The 17939-nt window shown below is 46.9% G+C and overlaps 1 protein-coding gene across 1 annotated transcript; it reads left to right on the forward strand.

The window, feature by feature from the left end:
* Window positions 1-16547: 16547 nt before the first annotated feature.
* On the forward strand, window positions 16548-17739 carry LOC109746056 (casparian strip membrane protein 1). The gene is made up of 3 exons (XM_020305169.4): window positions 16548-16999; window positions 17072-17195; window positions 17295-17739. The coding sequence occupies exons 1-3, from the start codon at window positions 16665-16667 to the stop codon at window positions 17508-17510; spliced, it is 675 nt and encodes a 224-aa protein (XP_020160758.1). The 5' UTR covers window positions 16548-16664; the 3' UTR covers window positions 17511-17739.
* Window positions 17740-17939: the final 200 nt, after the last annotated feature.

The following is a 17939-nucleotide window of genomic DNA, read 5'->3' on the forward strand; positions in this document are numbered from 1 at the left end:
AAGAAAACATAAAAATTGGGAAAACATAAAAAAATTGCCACCTACTGGGCCACCACGGCATGCATACGACTAGAAACCCATCAAAGGGCCAGGATTCAGGCCCGCAGAAGGCCCAGTAGGCCCAATTGGCATAGCAGAGTGAATTAGGCCTGTAAGCCTGCAAAGGAGAGGAGCTCGAGAGGGGTGCGGCAGTGGGGCTTATAAACCACTGCGCGCCCCTCTCAACTAGCGAGGTGGGACTAAACATTCGACGCGGGCGCAGCAGCACAAGGCCTTTGGTCCCGGTTGGTAGCACCAACTGAGACTAAAGGTGTGCATTGTTACCGGTTCGTGGCACCAACCGGTACCAATGCCCCCCCCCTTTAGTCCCGGTTGGTGCCACCAACCGGGACCAAAGGCCGCCGCTTCCAGCCCTTTGGGCTGCTGAAAAGAGACCTTTGGTCCCGGTTGGTGGCACCAACCGGGACTAATGCTTGGACTATATAACAAACACTTGTGAAAAATTTCAGTTTTCATCGCCAGTCCCCCCTCCCCCGCCGACGACGCCGTCAGGCTGCTCCACCTCGCCGTCTACGCCGCCGCCGCCAACGCCGTCGCCTCCCCGAGCCCACGCCGTCCTCGTCGCCGGCATCCCCGAGCCCGCCGTCCTCGTCGTCCCCGTCGCTGCGTGCCTCCCCAAGCCCACCCCTCCTCGTCCCTGTCGCCGCGTGCCGTCCCGAGACCGCCGTCCCTGTCACCGCGTGCCACCCCGAGACCGCCGTCCCCGTCACCATCGCCGCCCCCTCGAAGTGAGCCCCCCCCTTTCCCATGGTCCCGATCGAGCGCTACTCTTGCGCCCGAGCGCCCCTTGCTCTCTGCCCCTGCTCCATGGTCGCCGCCGGCCCCGACGCATTGAAGAGCAGAAGGAGACGAGAAGGAGAGGAGAGGAGAAGGAGTGGAGCAGTAGCAACACGCCGTCCAATTTTCGGAAATTTCTGATTTTTTTTACAGATATGAACAGTGCATATAGAGGGTGTTTAATCAAATGTTAGATGGCTTTGGACATTTTTAGAATTTATGATATTTTTTGTGGTGAGGTACTGATGCAAGACAAAGGTGATGGCAAAATTTTAGAATTTTTGGATTGGTTTAGAATAGGTTTTCAGCAAGGAATTTGAATCTGGTTCAAATTTCATTTGAATGAAATTTGAAAATTTTGAACTATGGATCAGAAGGTTTTTGGTGAAATGGAGTGTGGGTACTGTCATGAAGTTGGAGTAATTTTTGTGGTTGTAAAAGAGTTAGAAAAATTTAGAATGTGCTAAATATGTCAAAAAAGTTTTTTGTTCATATACATAAAGTTTTTATATATGACTATGGATATATGAGCAATGATGATCAATGGATGTATGCATTGATATATATGAGAAACGATGTTCATAGAATATTTACCAAGTATATATGTATTTTTGTTCATAGCATCTTTTTCCATTTATATATGTATGTGGCTATAGATGGATATATATGAGAAATGATGATCCATGGAAAAGTTTTATATATGCAAAAGTTACATTTTTAGAAAAGTTTTATATATCTAGCTAGGAAAGGAAGAAGAAGAAAAAGAAGGAGAGGAAAAACGAAAATAAGAAGAGGAAGAAAGGAGAAGAAGAGGAGAGGAAGAAGAGGAGAAATAAATAAGAAGAGGAAAAAAGAAGAAAAAGAAGAGGAGAAGAAGAAAGGAATTTTCTATTTTTTCTTCTTCTCCTCTATTCCTTTCTTCTTCTCGTCTTTTTTTTCTTCTTTTTTTCTTCGATCTTCTTCTCCTCTTTCTTCTTCTTTTTTTCTTCGATCTTCTCCCCAGATAACTTCGACATGATGGACGGTCGATATTTATACCCTCTCTCGACCATGATAACTTATACCACGGGAGCACCCCCCGGCCCTCTCGCTCGACCAAAACTCTCGAGGACACCCAAACCCTAGAAAAAAATGATGTCGGTCTCCTACCCAAACCCTTGAAGCGTTGCCGAGGCCACCCCAAACCCTAGAGAAGCATCGAGGCCATGCCACTAATATGATTCCTTATTGTGCTTAGCTAGCTAGTTCAACATTTGCCACTAATATATCCATCTGTCATGTTTGAATAATAATTGCCATGTTGTAAATATTTGCAGAAACTATGGATCCGCACCCCCAAGACGAAGCAAAAGAAGCGGTGTTGGGGGGAGATAATCGCACACAGAAGTGTTGCCGTCTTGTCGTTATTTCTCAACGACACATGCACCGATGGTCTGGAAAGACAGGATGAAGAAGCAGGCTACGACGATGATCAAACAATGGAGGACGAAGGACACCGTGATGACGGCTCCGGTGACCGAATGGAGGGGGAAGGACAGGATGAAGAAACAGGCTCCGGTGACCGAACGGAGTCCGGCCAGGTATATATATTAATTAATTAAGCATGTGCTGACTATAGCTAATTGATGCATTAATTGTTTTTGGTATGTACACATATTAACTCTCTTCTTTTTCTTCTTTTCTAGCCCTCCGGATCGAGCAACACTTCGGTAACGAGATGAGGCCCGAAGAGAAAGTTGCGCGCGGATGAAAGGTACACGATCATCGAAATTGATCGCGCTGGCCAACCGATTGAACCCCTCCGGACCAAGCAAAAATGTAATGCTCAGTGCGGGGTTCTAGTGAGGGACATGATCCCGATCAGCATCGAGCAATGGTTGAAGCCTAAGGACAAAGACTCTCAGGTGTCTTATGTCAGCGATAGGCAGAAAGTTGATCTTTGGATCGCGCAGCAGGAAAATTTCACCTTCCCGCCAGAGGAGGATCCGGATAATCTAGTTAAAAAGCCAATGATCAAGGCTTATGCTCTTAAGAAGATGGCTGAGCTATTCAGGAGGTGGAACAATGAGCTGAAATCATCGTTTGTCGACCAAGACAAGACTCCAGAATTCATCGGCCGAGTTGAGAAGATCAAAGATCGGTGGCCCGAATTTGTCACCAAAAAGAAATCTGAGAGAGCAGCGAAGATGTCAGCGACAAACAAGAAAAATGCTGCAAAGAAGAAGCATCACCATCGCACGGGGTCAGGTGGCTGCCTGAAAGCCCGGCCGTTGTGCGACAAGGCTGAGAATGACCTCATTGATAAAGGGATCGAACCAGAGACGCGACGCTGGCCAGACTGTTGCAGGACTTGGTTCTTCGGGGTTGGGGGAAATTGGGACCCTGTAACAGTGAAGTGCGTTTGGACCAACGAGCAGCTGAACACACCCATCGAGAAGCTTTAAGAGTATATCGAAAAGGCGCAGCAAGGGACGTTCGTTTCGGACAGAGAGAACGACGAGCTCATAGAGGCCCTCGGGAATCCTGAGCGCCCCGGACGGACACGAGGCACGCCAGGCTCCCTTTCGTGGAAGGCCGGATTTCCCGACGCAGGCGGTTACAAACGCCGGGAGAGAAAGAAGAAAAAGGATTTGACCCAACTACAGGCGCTGCACGCAAGGGTACAAGCGCTAGAGGAACGAGAGGCAGTTCGTAGCACGCGACCTACCGAAGCTACACCCGAAGCTACCCCGCCATCTCAGCGGAGAAGCAGCGTGGCTTCCACGGAGCTGCTTCAGGAGCCTGTCTTCACGGCTCCTGCTAGCTACCCCGTAGATGCTATCACGGAGTCTCAGCATTGCCACCTTATGACGCAGTGGATGGAATTGAAAGTCAAGGCGGCTGTTGGCTCTGTTGCACCTCCTGAACCTGGCGCAACTTTTCACTGTCGGCCGATTCCAGAAGGATATGCTAGGGTGATGGTGGATGATATCACAGAAGGATTTGAGGACCTCCAGCTTGACCACCCTACGGGTGACGGGGAGACTCGGCTGGGTTCTTGTCTGAAGACTTCATGCCTATGGCGGAAGGAGCTCATCAACCTTCCGAACTGGATGCCTCCGCCTCCTCCTCCTCCTCCGGCGAGTCAGGGCACTCCGCCTCCTCCTCCGGCGAGTCAGGGCACTCCGCCTCCTCCTCCGGCGAGTGACAATCAAGGCACTCAGCCTCCTTCTCTGGCGCGTGGCGGCACTCCGCCTCCTCCTCCGGCGAGTGACGATCAGGGCACTCAACCTCCTTCTCCGGCGCATGGCGGCACTCCGCCTCCTTCTCCGCCTGCGCCGGCGCGCCCGAGTAGCCACCAGCCTCCTCCTTCTCCGCCTCGCCAGCAAGGGCTGAAGAGACCCGCCGCCGCCCCGGCTGGTCCCACGCGTCGTAGTCCTTCTCCTCCGCCTCGTAAGCAAGCACGAAAGAAGATAGCCGCAGTCGCTTCGTCTGCTCCGGCGTCTAGCAGTACAGCCAGAGGCGGGAGGCAATACAGATACGGTCCACCTCTCAAGCCTCTAGAGAAGTTACCGTATGAGAGGACCGAGGAGGAAAACGCGAAGATCATGCGGACCGAAGTGAAAGACTTCTTTGAAGGGGTGAAAGCAAAGCTACATCCACCTCCGGAGGAGAAGGTAGATCCGGTGAAAGCAAAGCGCACTATCGATGCCCTGAGGAAACCACCAAAGTCTCCGCCGAAAACCAACTATGAGTGCGTTACTGAAAAGGCATATCTCGAAGCGGAGCGGTCGGGAAGTACTGTCAGTGATCAATGGTTAAAAGAACGACGAGCGGCTGGGAAAAAAATTGCCCAGCTCGGCGAACAAGCAAACCAATCGTGCCCCCCGCTCAATGTGTCTAGCGACATCGTGGCTAATGCTCCGGGGATGGTGCCCGGTTATAGCAATCTTGGAGATTACCTGCCCGACGATGTACATTATGATTTCTTGGAGGTGGACAAACACAGATACGAGTACGGGAAGCCTCTCGTCAAAGATGAAAAATCTCTATCAACGATGATGCGAAGATTCCATAATTGGTACATGAAAACCTGCAGAGAGTCTGGGGGGACGAATACTTTGTATCTGAGAGTTAAAGAGGAGCACGACCTCGTTGGAATTGATCTGTTGCATGTTCCATTTGAGGAGTTCTTCCAGTTCTTCAATCAAAAGGCCCTCGATAAATTAACGGTCACTTGCTACTGTCTGTAAGTACTACTTCTGTCATTAAGTCTCTATATATAGCTCAGCTCTTTTATTGCATGTATTTATAATTATCCTCACTATATTATGCAGATTGAAGATCGTCGAGTGCAGAAAAGCAGAAACGTATGATATTGGGTTGATTAACACAAATCTCATAGATGAATTTCAGGTTAAAAAGAGAGCCGAAGAGGCCGAGGCCAACTTGCTCAAATCATTGTTAATAAATCAAAACAAAGATTTAATACTCTTTCCTTACAACTTCAAGTGAGTGTTACTGTCGTGTGCATATTCGGTTTTCCTTATTTCTCGAGCGAGGTTATAGTAATGTAATTGATGAGTTATGCATGCGTGCGCAGCTTCCACTATATTCTCATGGAGATTAAGCTTGAGCGGGGACTAGTAACCGTCTTAGACTCGAGACGAAAAGATCCCGATACCTATGCGGACATGACTAAAATTCTCAACAAGTAAGTTCAATCGATCATTATCGCACCATATCGGCAACTTTTTGTTCATTTCCTGATATCTCAAGTAATAATCATTTTCTTTGTCTTGCAGGGTTTGGAAACAGTTCACCGCAGAAGCTCCGGGACTGCCGAAGGAGCTGCGATATACATACCCGAAAGTAAGTACTACTAGCTAGCTAGTTGCGCGCATCTCCCGTTGATTCTAGCTACTTTTATCAATGCTATTTATAATGCTTCATTATCAGTTTGATTGACCTCTATTTCTCGTAAAGTGCTTGTGGCAGGAATAAGGGAATGATTACTGTGGATACTACGTGTGCGAGTTCATCTACAACGCGACTTGCAAAGATAAGCGGGGCTACTCTAAAAGACAATATGAAGTGCGTAAGCAATAATATTCACAATTTCATTTTATTACACCATCATTTCTGTTGAGTTTCATTCATATATATGTATTAACCCCCTTCTTCAAATTAGACGTGGCAGATGCGGAATGAACTCCTACCACAAGATCGCATGAAAGCAATTCAAGAGGAATTGGTGGGATTCTTTCTTGACCACATCATCAATAAAGCTGGAGAATACCATGTGGAAGTTGAGTTCCAATGATAGGGGATTATAAGAGATCTTACATATTTTATATGTATATGTATGTAGCCAGTAGCGTCTGATAGATAATACGAAAACTTGTTGTTCGAACAATCTCTCGGAGAAGGAGAGGTCGATCACTTCTCTCGGTATGCATGACGAACTTCTGTACTTAATGGTTTCCTTCATTTTTCTTACTAGCTAGCGTGTCGAGGGCCTCTCTATACGTATAGTACATAGCGTCGACCAAGCACGGAGATAGGAGAGGACACTTCTCTCTATTAATTAATTAGCTACCTAACACAATATATGAAACACCTTAATTAACCATACAAAACCCCCAAATCCACCCCCCTTTCAGAAAAAAACAAAAACCCTAGCCCCTGAACAGCTGACGCGTGGATGCCTATTGGTCCCGGTTGGTGCCACCAACCGGGACTAAAGGGCCTCCTGCCTGGGCTCGCAGCGCCGGCCACGTGGAGGCCCATCTGTCCCGGTTAGTATAAGAATCGGGACTAAAGGCCTAGGCATTAGTAATGACCCTTTAGTCCCGGATCCCCAACCGGGACAGATGGGCCTTATGAACCGGGACAAATCGTACGTTGTTATGCGGTTTGACCGATAAAGATCTTCGTAGAATATGTGGGAGCCAATATGAGCATCCAGGTTCCGCTATTGGTTATTGACCGGAAACGAGTCTCGGTCATGTCTACATAGTTCTCGAACCCGTAGGGTCCGCACGCTTAACGTTCAGTGACGATTTGTATTATGAGTTTATGTGTTTTGATGCACCGAAGGTAGTTCGGAGTCCCGGATGAGATCGGGGACATGACGAGGAGTCTCGAAATGGTCGAGACGTAAAGATCGATATATTGGATGACTATATTCGAACATCGGAAAGGTTCCGAGTGATTCGGGTATTTTTCGGAGTACCGGGGAGTTACGGGAATTCGTCGGGGAGTATATGGGCCTTATTGGGCTTCAGGGGAAAGAGAGAGGGGAGGCTGCGCCCGCCCCCCCCCCCCCCCAAGGCTTTGTCCGAATTCGACTAGGGGGAGGGGCGACGCCCCCTCCTTCCTTCTCTTTTCTTTTCCCTTTCCTTCTCTCCTACTCCTACTACTTGGAAGGGATCCTACTTGTACTAGGAAAGAGGGGAATCCTACTCCCGGTGGGAGTAGGACTCCACTAGGGCGCGCCATAGAGAGGGCCGGCCCTCCCCTCCTCCACTCCTTTATATACGGGGGCATGGGCACCACATGGACACACAAGTTGATCTGTTGATCTATTCCAGCCGTGTGCGGTGCCCCCCTCCACCATATTCCACCTCGGTCATATTGTAGCGGTGCTTAGGCAAAGCCCTTCGTCGGTAACAACATCATCACCGTCATCACGCCGTCGTGCTGATGGAACTCTCCCGTGAAGCTCTGCTGGATCGGAGTTTGCGGGACGTCATCGAGCTGAACGTGTGCTGAACTCGGAGATGCCGTACATTCGGTACTTGGATCGGTCGGATCGTGAAGACGTACGACTACATCAACCGCGTTGTGCTAACGCTTCCGCTTTCGGTCTACGAGGGTACATGGACAACACTCTCCCCTCTCGTTGCTATACATCACCATGATCTTGCGTGTGCGTAGGAAATTTTTGAAATTACTATGTTACCCAACAGTGGCATCCGAGCCTGGTTTTATGCGTAGATGTTATATGCACGAGTAGAACACAAGTGAGTTGTGGGCAATACAAGTCATACTGCTTACCAGCATGTCATACTTCTGTTCGGCGGTATTGTTGGATGAAGCGGCCCGGACCGACATTACGCGTACGCTTACGCGAGACTGGTTCTACCGACATGCTTTGCACATAGGTGGCTGGCGGTTGTCAGTTTCTCCAACTTTAGTTGAACCGAGTGTGGCTACTCCCGGTCCTTATGAAGGTTAAAACAACACTAACTTGACGAAATATCGTTGTGGTTTTGATGCGTAGGTAAGAACGGTTCTTGCTCATCCTGTAGCAGCCACGTAAAACTTGCAACAACAAAGTAGAGGACGTCTAACTTGTTTTTGCAGGGCATGTTGTGATGTGATATGGTCAAGACGTGATGAGATATAAATTGTTGTATGAGATGATCATGTTTTGTTAACGTTATCGGCAACTGGCAGGAGCCTTATTGTTGTCTCTTTATTGCATAAGATGCAAGTGCCATGTAATTGCTTTACTTTATCGCTATGCGATAGCAATAGTTGCAAAAGCAATAGCTGGTGAGACGACCATGTGACGACACGTTGATAAAAGATCAAGATGATGGAGATCATGGTGTCATGCCGGTAACATTGGATATCATGACAATACTTTGGAGATGGAGATCAAAAGCACAAGATGATGATGGCCATATCATGTCACATATTTTGATTACATGTGATGTTTATCTTTCATACATCTTATTTTGCTTAGTTCGGCGGTAGCTTTATAAGATGATCTCTCACTAAATTTCAAGGTATAAGTGTTCTCCCTGAGTATGCACCGTTGCGAAAGTTCTTCGTGCTGAGACACCACGTGATGATCGGGTGTGATAAGCTCCACGTTCAAATACAACGGGTGCAAGACAGTTTTGCACACGCGGAATACTCAGGTTAAACTTGACGAGCCTAGCATATGCAGATATGGCCTCGAAACACTGAGACCGAAAGGTCGAGCGTGAATCATATAGTAGATATGATCAACATAGTGATGTTCACCATTGAAAACTACTCCATCTCACGTGATGATCGGACATGTTTTAGTTGATATGGATCACATGATCACTTAGATGATTAGAGGGATGTCTATTTAAGTGGGAGTTCTGAAGTAATATGATTAATTGAACTTTAATTTATCATGAACTTAGTCCTGGTAGTATTAGCATATCTATGTTGTAGATCAATAGCTCGCGTTGTTGCTCCTCGTTTTTGTTTTGATATGTTCCTATAGAAAACTAAGTTGAAAGATATTAGTAGCAATGATGCGGACTTGGTCCGTGATCTGAGGATTAACCTCATTGCTGCACAGAAGTATTATGTCCTTAATGCACCGCTAGGTGACAGAACTATTACAGGAGCAGATGCAGACGTTATGAACGTTTGACAAAAGCTCAGTATGATGACTACTTGATAGTTTAGTGCACCATGCTTTACGGCTTAGAATCGGGGCTTCAAAGATGTTTTTTTGAAACGCCACGGAGCATATGAGATGTTCCAAGAGTTGAAATTAGTATTTCAGACTCATGCCCATGTCAAAAGGTATGAGACCTTTGACAAGTACTTTGCCTACAAGATGGAGGAGAATAGCTCAGCTAGTGAGCATGTGCTCAGAATGTCTGGGTACTACAATTGCTTGAATCAAGTGGGAGTTAATCTTCCAGATAAGATAGTAATTGACAAAGTTCTCTAGTCACTATCACCAAGTTACTAGAACTTCGTGATGAACTATAATATGCAAGGGATAACGGAAACAATTCCCAAGCTCTTCGTGATGCTGAAATCGACGAAGGTAGAAATCAAGAAAAGCATCAAGTGTTGATGGTTGACAAGACCACTAGTTTTAAGAAAAAAGGCAAAGGGAAGAAGGGGGGCTTCAAGAAGAACAGCAAACAAGTTGCTGCTCAAGTGAAGAAGCCCAAGTCTGGACCTAAGCCTGAGACTAAGTGATTCTACTGCAAAGGGACTGGTCACTGGAAATGGAACTGCCCCAAGTATTTCGCGGAAAAGAAGGGCAAAGTGAAAAAAGGTATATTTGATATACATGTTATTGATGCATACATTACTAGTGTTCGTAGCAACCCCTGGGTATTTGATACCGGTTCAGTTGCTAAAATTAGTAACTCGAAACGGGAGTTGCAGAATGAACAGAGACTAGTTAAGGGTGAAGTGACGATGTGTGTTGGAAGTGGTTCCAAGATTGATATGATCATCATCGCACACTCCCTATACTTTCGGGATTAGTGTTGAACCTAAATAAGTGTTATTTGGTGTTTGCGTTGAGCATGAATATGATTTGATCATGTTTATTGCAATACGGTTATTCATGTAAGTTAGAGAATAATTGTTGTTCTGTTTACATGAATAAAACCTTCTATGGTCATACACCCAATGAAAATGGTTTGTTGGATCTCGATCATAGTGATACACATATTCATAATATTGAAGCCAAAAGATGCAAAGTTAATAATGATAGTGCAACTTATTTGTGGCACTGCCGTTTAGGTCATATTGGTGTAAAGTGCATGAAGAAAATCCATGCTGATGGGCTTTTGGAATCACTCGATTATGAATCAGTTGATGCTTGCGAACCATTCCTCATAGGCAAGATGACTAAGACTCCGTTCTCCGGAACAATGGAGTGAGCTACTGACTTATTGGAAATAATACATACCGATGTATGCAGTCTGATGAGTGTTGAGGCTCGCGGCGGGTATCGTTATTTCCTGACCTTCACAGATGATTTGAGCAGATATGGGTATATCTACTTAATGAAAACTGAAACAGTTGAAAAGTTCAAAGAATTTCAGAGTGAAGTGGAGAATTATTGTAACAAGAAAATAAAGTTTTTCTGCGATTTGATCGCAGAGACGGATATTTGAGTTACGAGTTTGGCCCTCAATTAAAACAATGTGGAATAGTTTCACAAACTCATGCCACCTGGAACACCATAGCATAATGGTGTGTCCGAACGTCATAACCGTACTTTATTGGATATAGTGCAATCTATGATGTCTCTTACCGATTTACCACTATCGTTTTGGGGTTATGCATTAGAGACAGCTGCATTCACGTTAAATAGGGCACCGTCTAATCCGTTGAGACGACACCGTATGAACTATGGTTTAGCAAGAAACCTAAGCTGTCGTTTCTTAAAGTTTGGGGTTGCGATGCTTATGTGAAAAAGTTTCATCCTGATAAGCTCAAACCCAAATCGGAGAAATGTGTCTTCATAGTATACCCAAAAGAAACTGTTGGGTACACCTTCTATCACAGATCCGAAGGCAAGATATTCGTTGCTGAGAATGGATCCTTTCTAAAGAAGGAGTTTCTCTCGAAAGAAGTGAGTGGGAGGAAAGTAGAACTTGATGAGGTAATTGTACCTTCTCTCGAATTGGAAAGTAGCCCATCACTGAAATCAGTTCCAGTGATGCCTACACGAATTAGTAAGGAAGTTAATGATGATGATCATGAAACTTCAGATCAAGTTACTACCGAACCTCGTATGTCAACCAGAGTAAGATCCGCACCAGAGTGGTACGGTAATCCTGTTCTGGAAGTCATGTTACTAGACCATGACGAACCTGCGAACTATGAGGAAGCGATGGTGAGCCCAGATTCCGCAAAATGGCTTGGGGCCATGAAATCTGAGATAGGATCCATGTATGAAAACAAAGTATGGACTTTGGCGGAATTTCCCGATGATCGGCAAGCCATTGAGAATAAATGGATCTTCAACCAGAAGACATACGCTGATAGTAGTGTTACTATCTACAAAGCTCGAATTGTCGCAAAAATGTTTTCGACAAGTTCAAGATGTTGAATACAATGAGATTTTCTCACTTGTATCGATGCTTAAAAAGTCTGTTCGAATCATGTTAGCAATTGCCGCATTTTATGAAATTTGGCAAATGGATGTCAAACCTGCATTCTTTAATGGATTTCTTAAAAGAAGAGTTGTATATGATGCAACCAGAAGGATTTGTCGATCCTAAAGGTGCTAAGAAAGTGTGCAAAGCTCCAGCGATCTATCTATGGACTGGTGCAAGCATCTCGGAGTTGGAATATACGCTTTGATAAGTTGATCAAAGCATATAGTTTTATACAGACTTATGGTGAAGCCTATATTTACAAAAGTGAGTGGGAGCACTACAGCCTTTCTGATAAGTACATGTGGATGACATTTTGTTGATCGGAAATAATGTAGAATTTTCTGGAAAGCATAAAGGAGTATTTGAAAGGATTTTTTCAAAGAAAGACCTCGGTGAAGCTGCTTACATATTGAGCATCAAGATCTATAGAGATAGATCAAGACGCTTGATAAGTTTTTCCAATGAGTACATACCTTGACAAGATTTTGAAGTAGTTCAAAATGGAACAGTCAAAGAAAGAGTTCTTGCCTGTGTTACAAGGTGTGAAATTGAGTAAGACTCAAAGCCCGACCACGGCAGAAGATAGAAAGAGAATGAAAGTCATTCACTATGCCTCAGCCATAGGTTCTTTAAAGTATTCCATGCTGTGTACCAGATCTATTGTGTACCTCACCAAGAGTTTGGCAAGAGGGTACAATAGTGATCTAGGAGTAGATCACTGGACAGCGGTCAAAATTATCCTTAGTGGAATAAGGAAATATTTCTCGGTTATGGAGGTGATAAAGAGTTTGTCGTAAAGAGTTACGTCGATGCAAGCTTTGATACCGATCTAGATGACTCTAAGTCTCGATCTAGATACATATTGAAAGTGGGAGCTATTAGCTAGAGTAGCTCCGTGCAGAGCATTGTAGACATAGAAATTTGCGAAATACTTACGGATCTGAATGTGACAGACCCGTTGACTAAAATTATCTCACAAGCAAAACATGATCACACCTTAGTACTCTTTGGGTGTTAATCACATAGCGATGTGAACTAGATTACTGACTCTAGTAAACCCTTTGGGTGTTGGTCACATGTCGATGTGAACTGTGGGTGTTAACCACATAAAGATGTGAACTATTGATGTTAAATCACATGGCGATGTGAACTAGATTATTGACTCTAGTGCAAGTGGGATACTGAAGGAAATATGCCCTAGAGGCAATAATAAAGTTATTATTTATTTCCTTATTTCATGATAAATGTTTATTATTCATGCTAGAATTGTATTAACCGGAAACATAATACATGTGTGAATACATAGACAAATATAGTGTCACTAGTATGCCTCTACTTGACTAGCTCGTTAATCGAAGATGGTTGAGTTTCCTAGCCATGGACATGAGTTGTCATTTGATTAATGAGATTATATCATTAGGAGAATGATGTGATTGACTTGACCCATTCCGTTAGCTTAGCACTTGATCGTTTTGTATGTTGCTATTGCTTTCTTCATGACTTATACATGTTCCTATGACTATGAGATTATGCAACTCCCGTTTACCGGAGGAACACTTTGTGTGCTACCAAACGTCACAACGTAACTGGGTGATTATAAAGGTGCTCTACAGGTGTCTCCGAATGTACTTGCTGAGTTGGCGTATTTCGAGATTAGGATTTGTCACTCCGATTGTCCGAGAGGTATCTCTGGGCCCTCTCGGTAATGCACATCACTATAAGCCTTGCAAGCATTGTAACTAATGAGTTAGTTGCGGGATGATGTATTACGGAATGAGCAAAGAGACTTGCCGGTAAAGAGATTGAACTAGGTATTGAGATACCGACGATCGAATCTCAGGAAAGTAACATACCGATGACAAAGGGAACAACGTATGTTGTTATGCGGTTTGACCGATAAAGATCTTCGTAGAATATGTGGGTGCCAATATGAGCATCCAGGTTCTGCTATTGGTTATTGACCGGAAACGAGTCTCGGTCATGTCTACATAGTTCTCGAACCCGTAGGGTCCGCACGTTTAACGTTCGGTGACGTTGAGTTTATGTGTTATGATGTACCGATGGTAGTTCGGAGTCCCGGATCAGATCGAGAACATGACGAGGAGTCTCTAAATGGTCGAGACGTAAAGATCGATATATTGGACGACTATATTCGGACATCGGAAAGGTTCCGAGTGATTCGGGTATTTTTCGGAGTACCGGGGAGTTACGGGAATTCGCCGGGGAGTATATGGGCCTTATTGGGCTTTAGAGGAAAGAGAGAGGGGAGGCTGCGTGCTCCCCCAAGGCTTTGTCCGAATTGGACTAGGGGGAGGGGTGGCGCCCCCTCCTTCCTTCTCTTTTCTTTTCCCTTTCCTTCTCTCCTACTCCTACTACTTGGAAGGGCTCCTACTTGTACTAGGAAAGAGGGGAATCCTACTCTCGGTGGGAGTAGGACTCCCCTAGGGCGCGCCATAGAGAGGGCCGGCCCTCTCCTCCTCCACCCCTTTATATATGGGGGCAGGGGGCACCCCATGGACACACAAGTTGATATGTTGATCTATTCCAGCCGTGTGCGGTGCCCTCCTCCACCATATTGCACCTCGGTCATATCGTAGCAGTGCTTAGGCAAAGCCCTGCGTCGGTAACAACATCATCACCGTCATCACGCCGTCGTGCTGACGGAACTCTCCCGTGAAGCTCTGCTGGATCGGAGTTCGCGGGACGTCATCGAGCTGAACGTGTGCTGAACTCGGAGGTGCCGTACGTTCGGTACTTGGATCGGTCGGATCGTGAAGACGTACGACTACATCAACCGCGTTGTGCTAACGCTTCCGCTTTCGGTCTACGAGGGTATGTGGACAACACTCTCCCCTCTCGTTGCTATACATCACCATGATCTTGCGTGTGCGTAGGAATTGTTTTGAAATTACTACGTTACCCAACACTACTAGTCCAAGCCGTCAACAATTCGAAGAGTTTCGATCTTGCGCCCAATGGTGTCCTGTTTAGGGAGATTAAAGCCCTGGCTATGCTGCACTTTTAATACATTTTATGTTGGTTATTGCGCTCATGCATGTAATAATGTTGCGGACGCATTAGCGTCGTTTGTTTCGAAGATGGTCCATGAGCCCAAGCCGTTTGGCCAGGTGATTCACCTACCTTCATCCATGATTTGGTTGTCGGGCAATGCATTTACCATATGTAAAGGATTCTAATCGAGTCATCGACCATGACACGTGCTCGCCATGTGGCCCGATGGGCCCCATGCCTTATCCTTTTCCACGACATGTTGCTCTTGTCCATCCATTCACTCTCGCACCACTATCTCGTCCTCTTCTCTTTTTTCGTCTCCCTCTCTTGCTCATGTTGCTCACTCCCCGACCAAAGTTGTGTGGCGTGCACTATAGGCCACCGGATCACCGCGCGATGGCAATCGACACCCACCATTGCACGCGATGGGCCCAATTGTTGCTAGGACAGCCGTTGTGCTACTGTAAGATGCCCTTCATTGCTGCAAGGATCGTCTATGGCGGGCTGACACAATTGACATCTATTTTGTGATTGGCGACAGGTGATGCTACCAACCGTGTGTTGCTTGCACAATGCTGCAAGGCGGCAACGAGGACGCTATGATGGTGGACAACAATGTTGCGGCTAGCTATGCGCAATGCTACGAGCCCAAGAGCGCGCTGTTGCGACTAGGTTGCAAGGCGAACACCGCTACTGCTAGTTAGGTGGAGACGATGACGCTACGATGGTGGACAACAAAGTTGTGCCTTGCTATGCACGATGCTATGAGCCCAAGCGTGTGTTTCTATGACTATGCTGCGAGGGAACACCACTACTGCTAGCTAGGTGGTGATGCTATGAGCGACACCACCGATGTTGCAATGCATTCGGCGGCACTACAAGCGAATGGAGCGGTGCTGCAAGGCGGAGCGGCGCCAGTGTCGAGCGCCCTCTCACGTGAGTCGTCGGTGGATGCTGCCCTTACAAGAGTTCGGTGCCGCGTAGTGATGGGGGCCAAGCTAAGCGTCGCGTGGTGACAGTGGGCGGTGTCGTGTGCTTCATGTGACGGCGAGGGGTGAGAGGGGATTTTTCGTGCGTTCGTCATGAAGCGAAGAGACCAGGATGAGGGACTCATGAATCTAACGGTGCTAGCCTGCTTGATCCAACACCACGCGGGACAACCAATCCAATCCAGTGACTTGATCGGCCCACCAACGCCTAGCGTTGTCACATGACACAAAACTAAAACTATTCACATGGAGGATGTAATTGGGACGATTCTCCTTTCAATATGGTAGGAGGGTACTGGACCACTTCAGAGCATGATGGACATGAACAGGTGGTTGCCAAGAATGTGTTTTTTTCAGATTAAGAATTTGTGAAGAATGATTTATTATTATCATTATTTTGAGGCTATTTCCTTTATTTTAGGTCATGTTTATTGATGGAAACAATGATTTATTTGTATATAAATATGTATGAGGCTATAGCAAGTGATCATTTAAGATTTTGGTTCAAAATACTAATATGCAGCCTGGAAAAGCCAAAAAAGTTAGCACGACTTCATAAGTAACAGAGCAGATGTCGAGGCAGTTCATCCATGATTCATACATTGTGAGAGCTGGCCAGTGCAGATACTGCTTGGCGCTTGCATTTCAGAGCAGTTGGCAACCACTCCAACTCGGCCACTCCCACAATGCCCAAACCCGAACCACAACCCTCCCAACCTCTGCACAAACTTCTCCACTCCATGATCGCCTCACTCATTCACACCATACCCAACTCATCCCAGCAGGCGGCAGGACGTCTGTGCCTCTATAAAATCCGCCGCTGCCACCGCAAACCAATCAAATCAAACACAAGCACCCCTCATCTCATAAACCCCATCAAAAGCCCCCGCCGCTTTCTCCTCTCCTCCCGCGTCCGACGATCCTCACGCAAGCACCGAACATGAGCACCAGCGAGGCCGCCACTGTCATCCCCGTTTACGACGTCGCCCCCGGCCAGGGCGCGCCCTCCAACTCCAAGGCCCCCGCGGCGGCGCCTCCGGCTGCCGCTCCAGCCGCGGCCACGACGACGACGCCGCGCAAGTTCCCCATGCGGTTCTTCCGGCGTAGCGACCGCGGCAGCCGGTGCATGGCGTTCCTCGACCTCCTGCTGAGGATCGCGGCGTTCGGGCCCGCGCTCGCGGCGGCCATCGCCACCGGCACGTCCGACGAGACGCTCTCCGTCTTCACCGAGTTCTTCCAGTTCCGCGCCCGTTTCGACGACTTCCCGGCCTTCCTGTCAGTACCCATCATCGATCGTTCGAATTAAGTTAATGGCGAATGCCGCGCCTCATGTATGCGTTCTTGCAGGTTCCTCATGGTGGCGAGTGCGATCGCCGCGGGGTACCTGCTCTTATCGCTCCCGTTCTCCGCCGTCGTCGTGCTGCGGCCTCAAACCACCGTCCTGAGGCTTCTCTTGCTCGTCTGCGACACGGTAACAACTGACAAGCCCTTTTCTTTCTTCCCGACTCGCTCCAACGGCGCCACGCACATCATGCACGTGACAGGGCGGTTAACCATTGCGATCATGCAGATCATGCTCGGGCTGCTGACGGCGGGGGCAGCGGCGGCGGCGGCCATCGTGGACCTGGCGCACAGCGGGAACGAGCGCGCCAACTGGGTGCCCATCTGCATGCAGTTCCACGGCTTCTGCCGGCGCACGAGCGGCGCAGTCGTGGCCTCCTTCCTCTCGGTCTTCATCTTCGTGCTCCTCGTCGTCCTCGCCGCCTTCTCCATCAGGAAGCGCTGAAACCAGCCTTGCTCCGGCCGGCAGTCCAGCTGCTGCAAACCCCGCGCTTTGTTTAATTAACCGTGCCTGTGTTTTTTAATGTTGCATGCATCCTCAGTTTCCTTTCTGCATTTGTGTAATTGTGCGCATTGGCGAGTAAGTGGCAGTGCACCTGTTAATCTGTACTTGTACTTGTGTTGCTTGGTAATACAAGGTGGTGAGCGATCAACGTGTTCCAAAATGCTCAACTTTTTACTCAATTTTTTTTACTAAACTTTTTACTCAACTGACGGCGGAACAATGTTTATGGATTCTTTTCTTTTATGGATAAGTGTGGTTAGGTCTCAGTCGACTGAGACTCAGTTAAGCAATATCATATACAGGGATAATTGGCTGTATGCCCCTAGTTGGGTCACACTCGGCAGGTTTACCCCTAGTTTTTGAAAACAA

Source organism: Aegilops tauschii, chromosome 2 (assembly GCF_002575655.3).
Source record: "Aegilops tauschii subsp. strangulata cultivar AL8/78 chromosome 2, Aet v6.0, whole genome shotgun sequence".
Classification (NCBI taxonomy): domain Eukaryota; kingdom Viridiplantae; phylum Streptophyta; class Magnoliopsida; order Poales; family Poaceae; genus Aegilops; species Aegilops tauschii.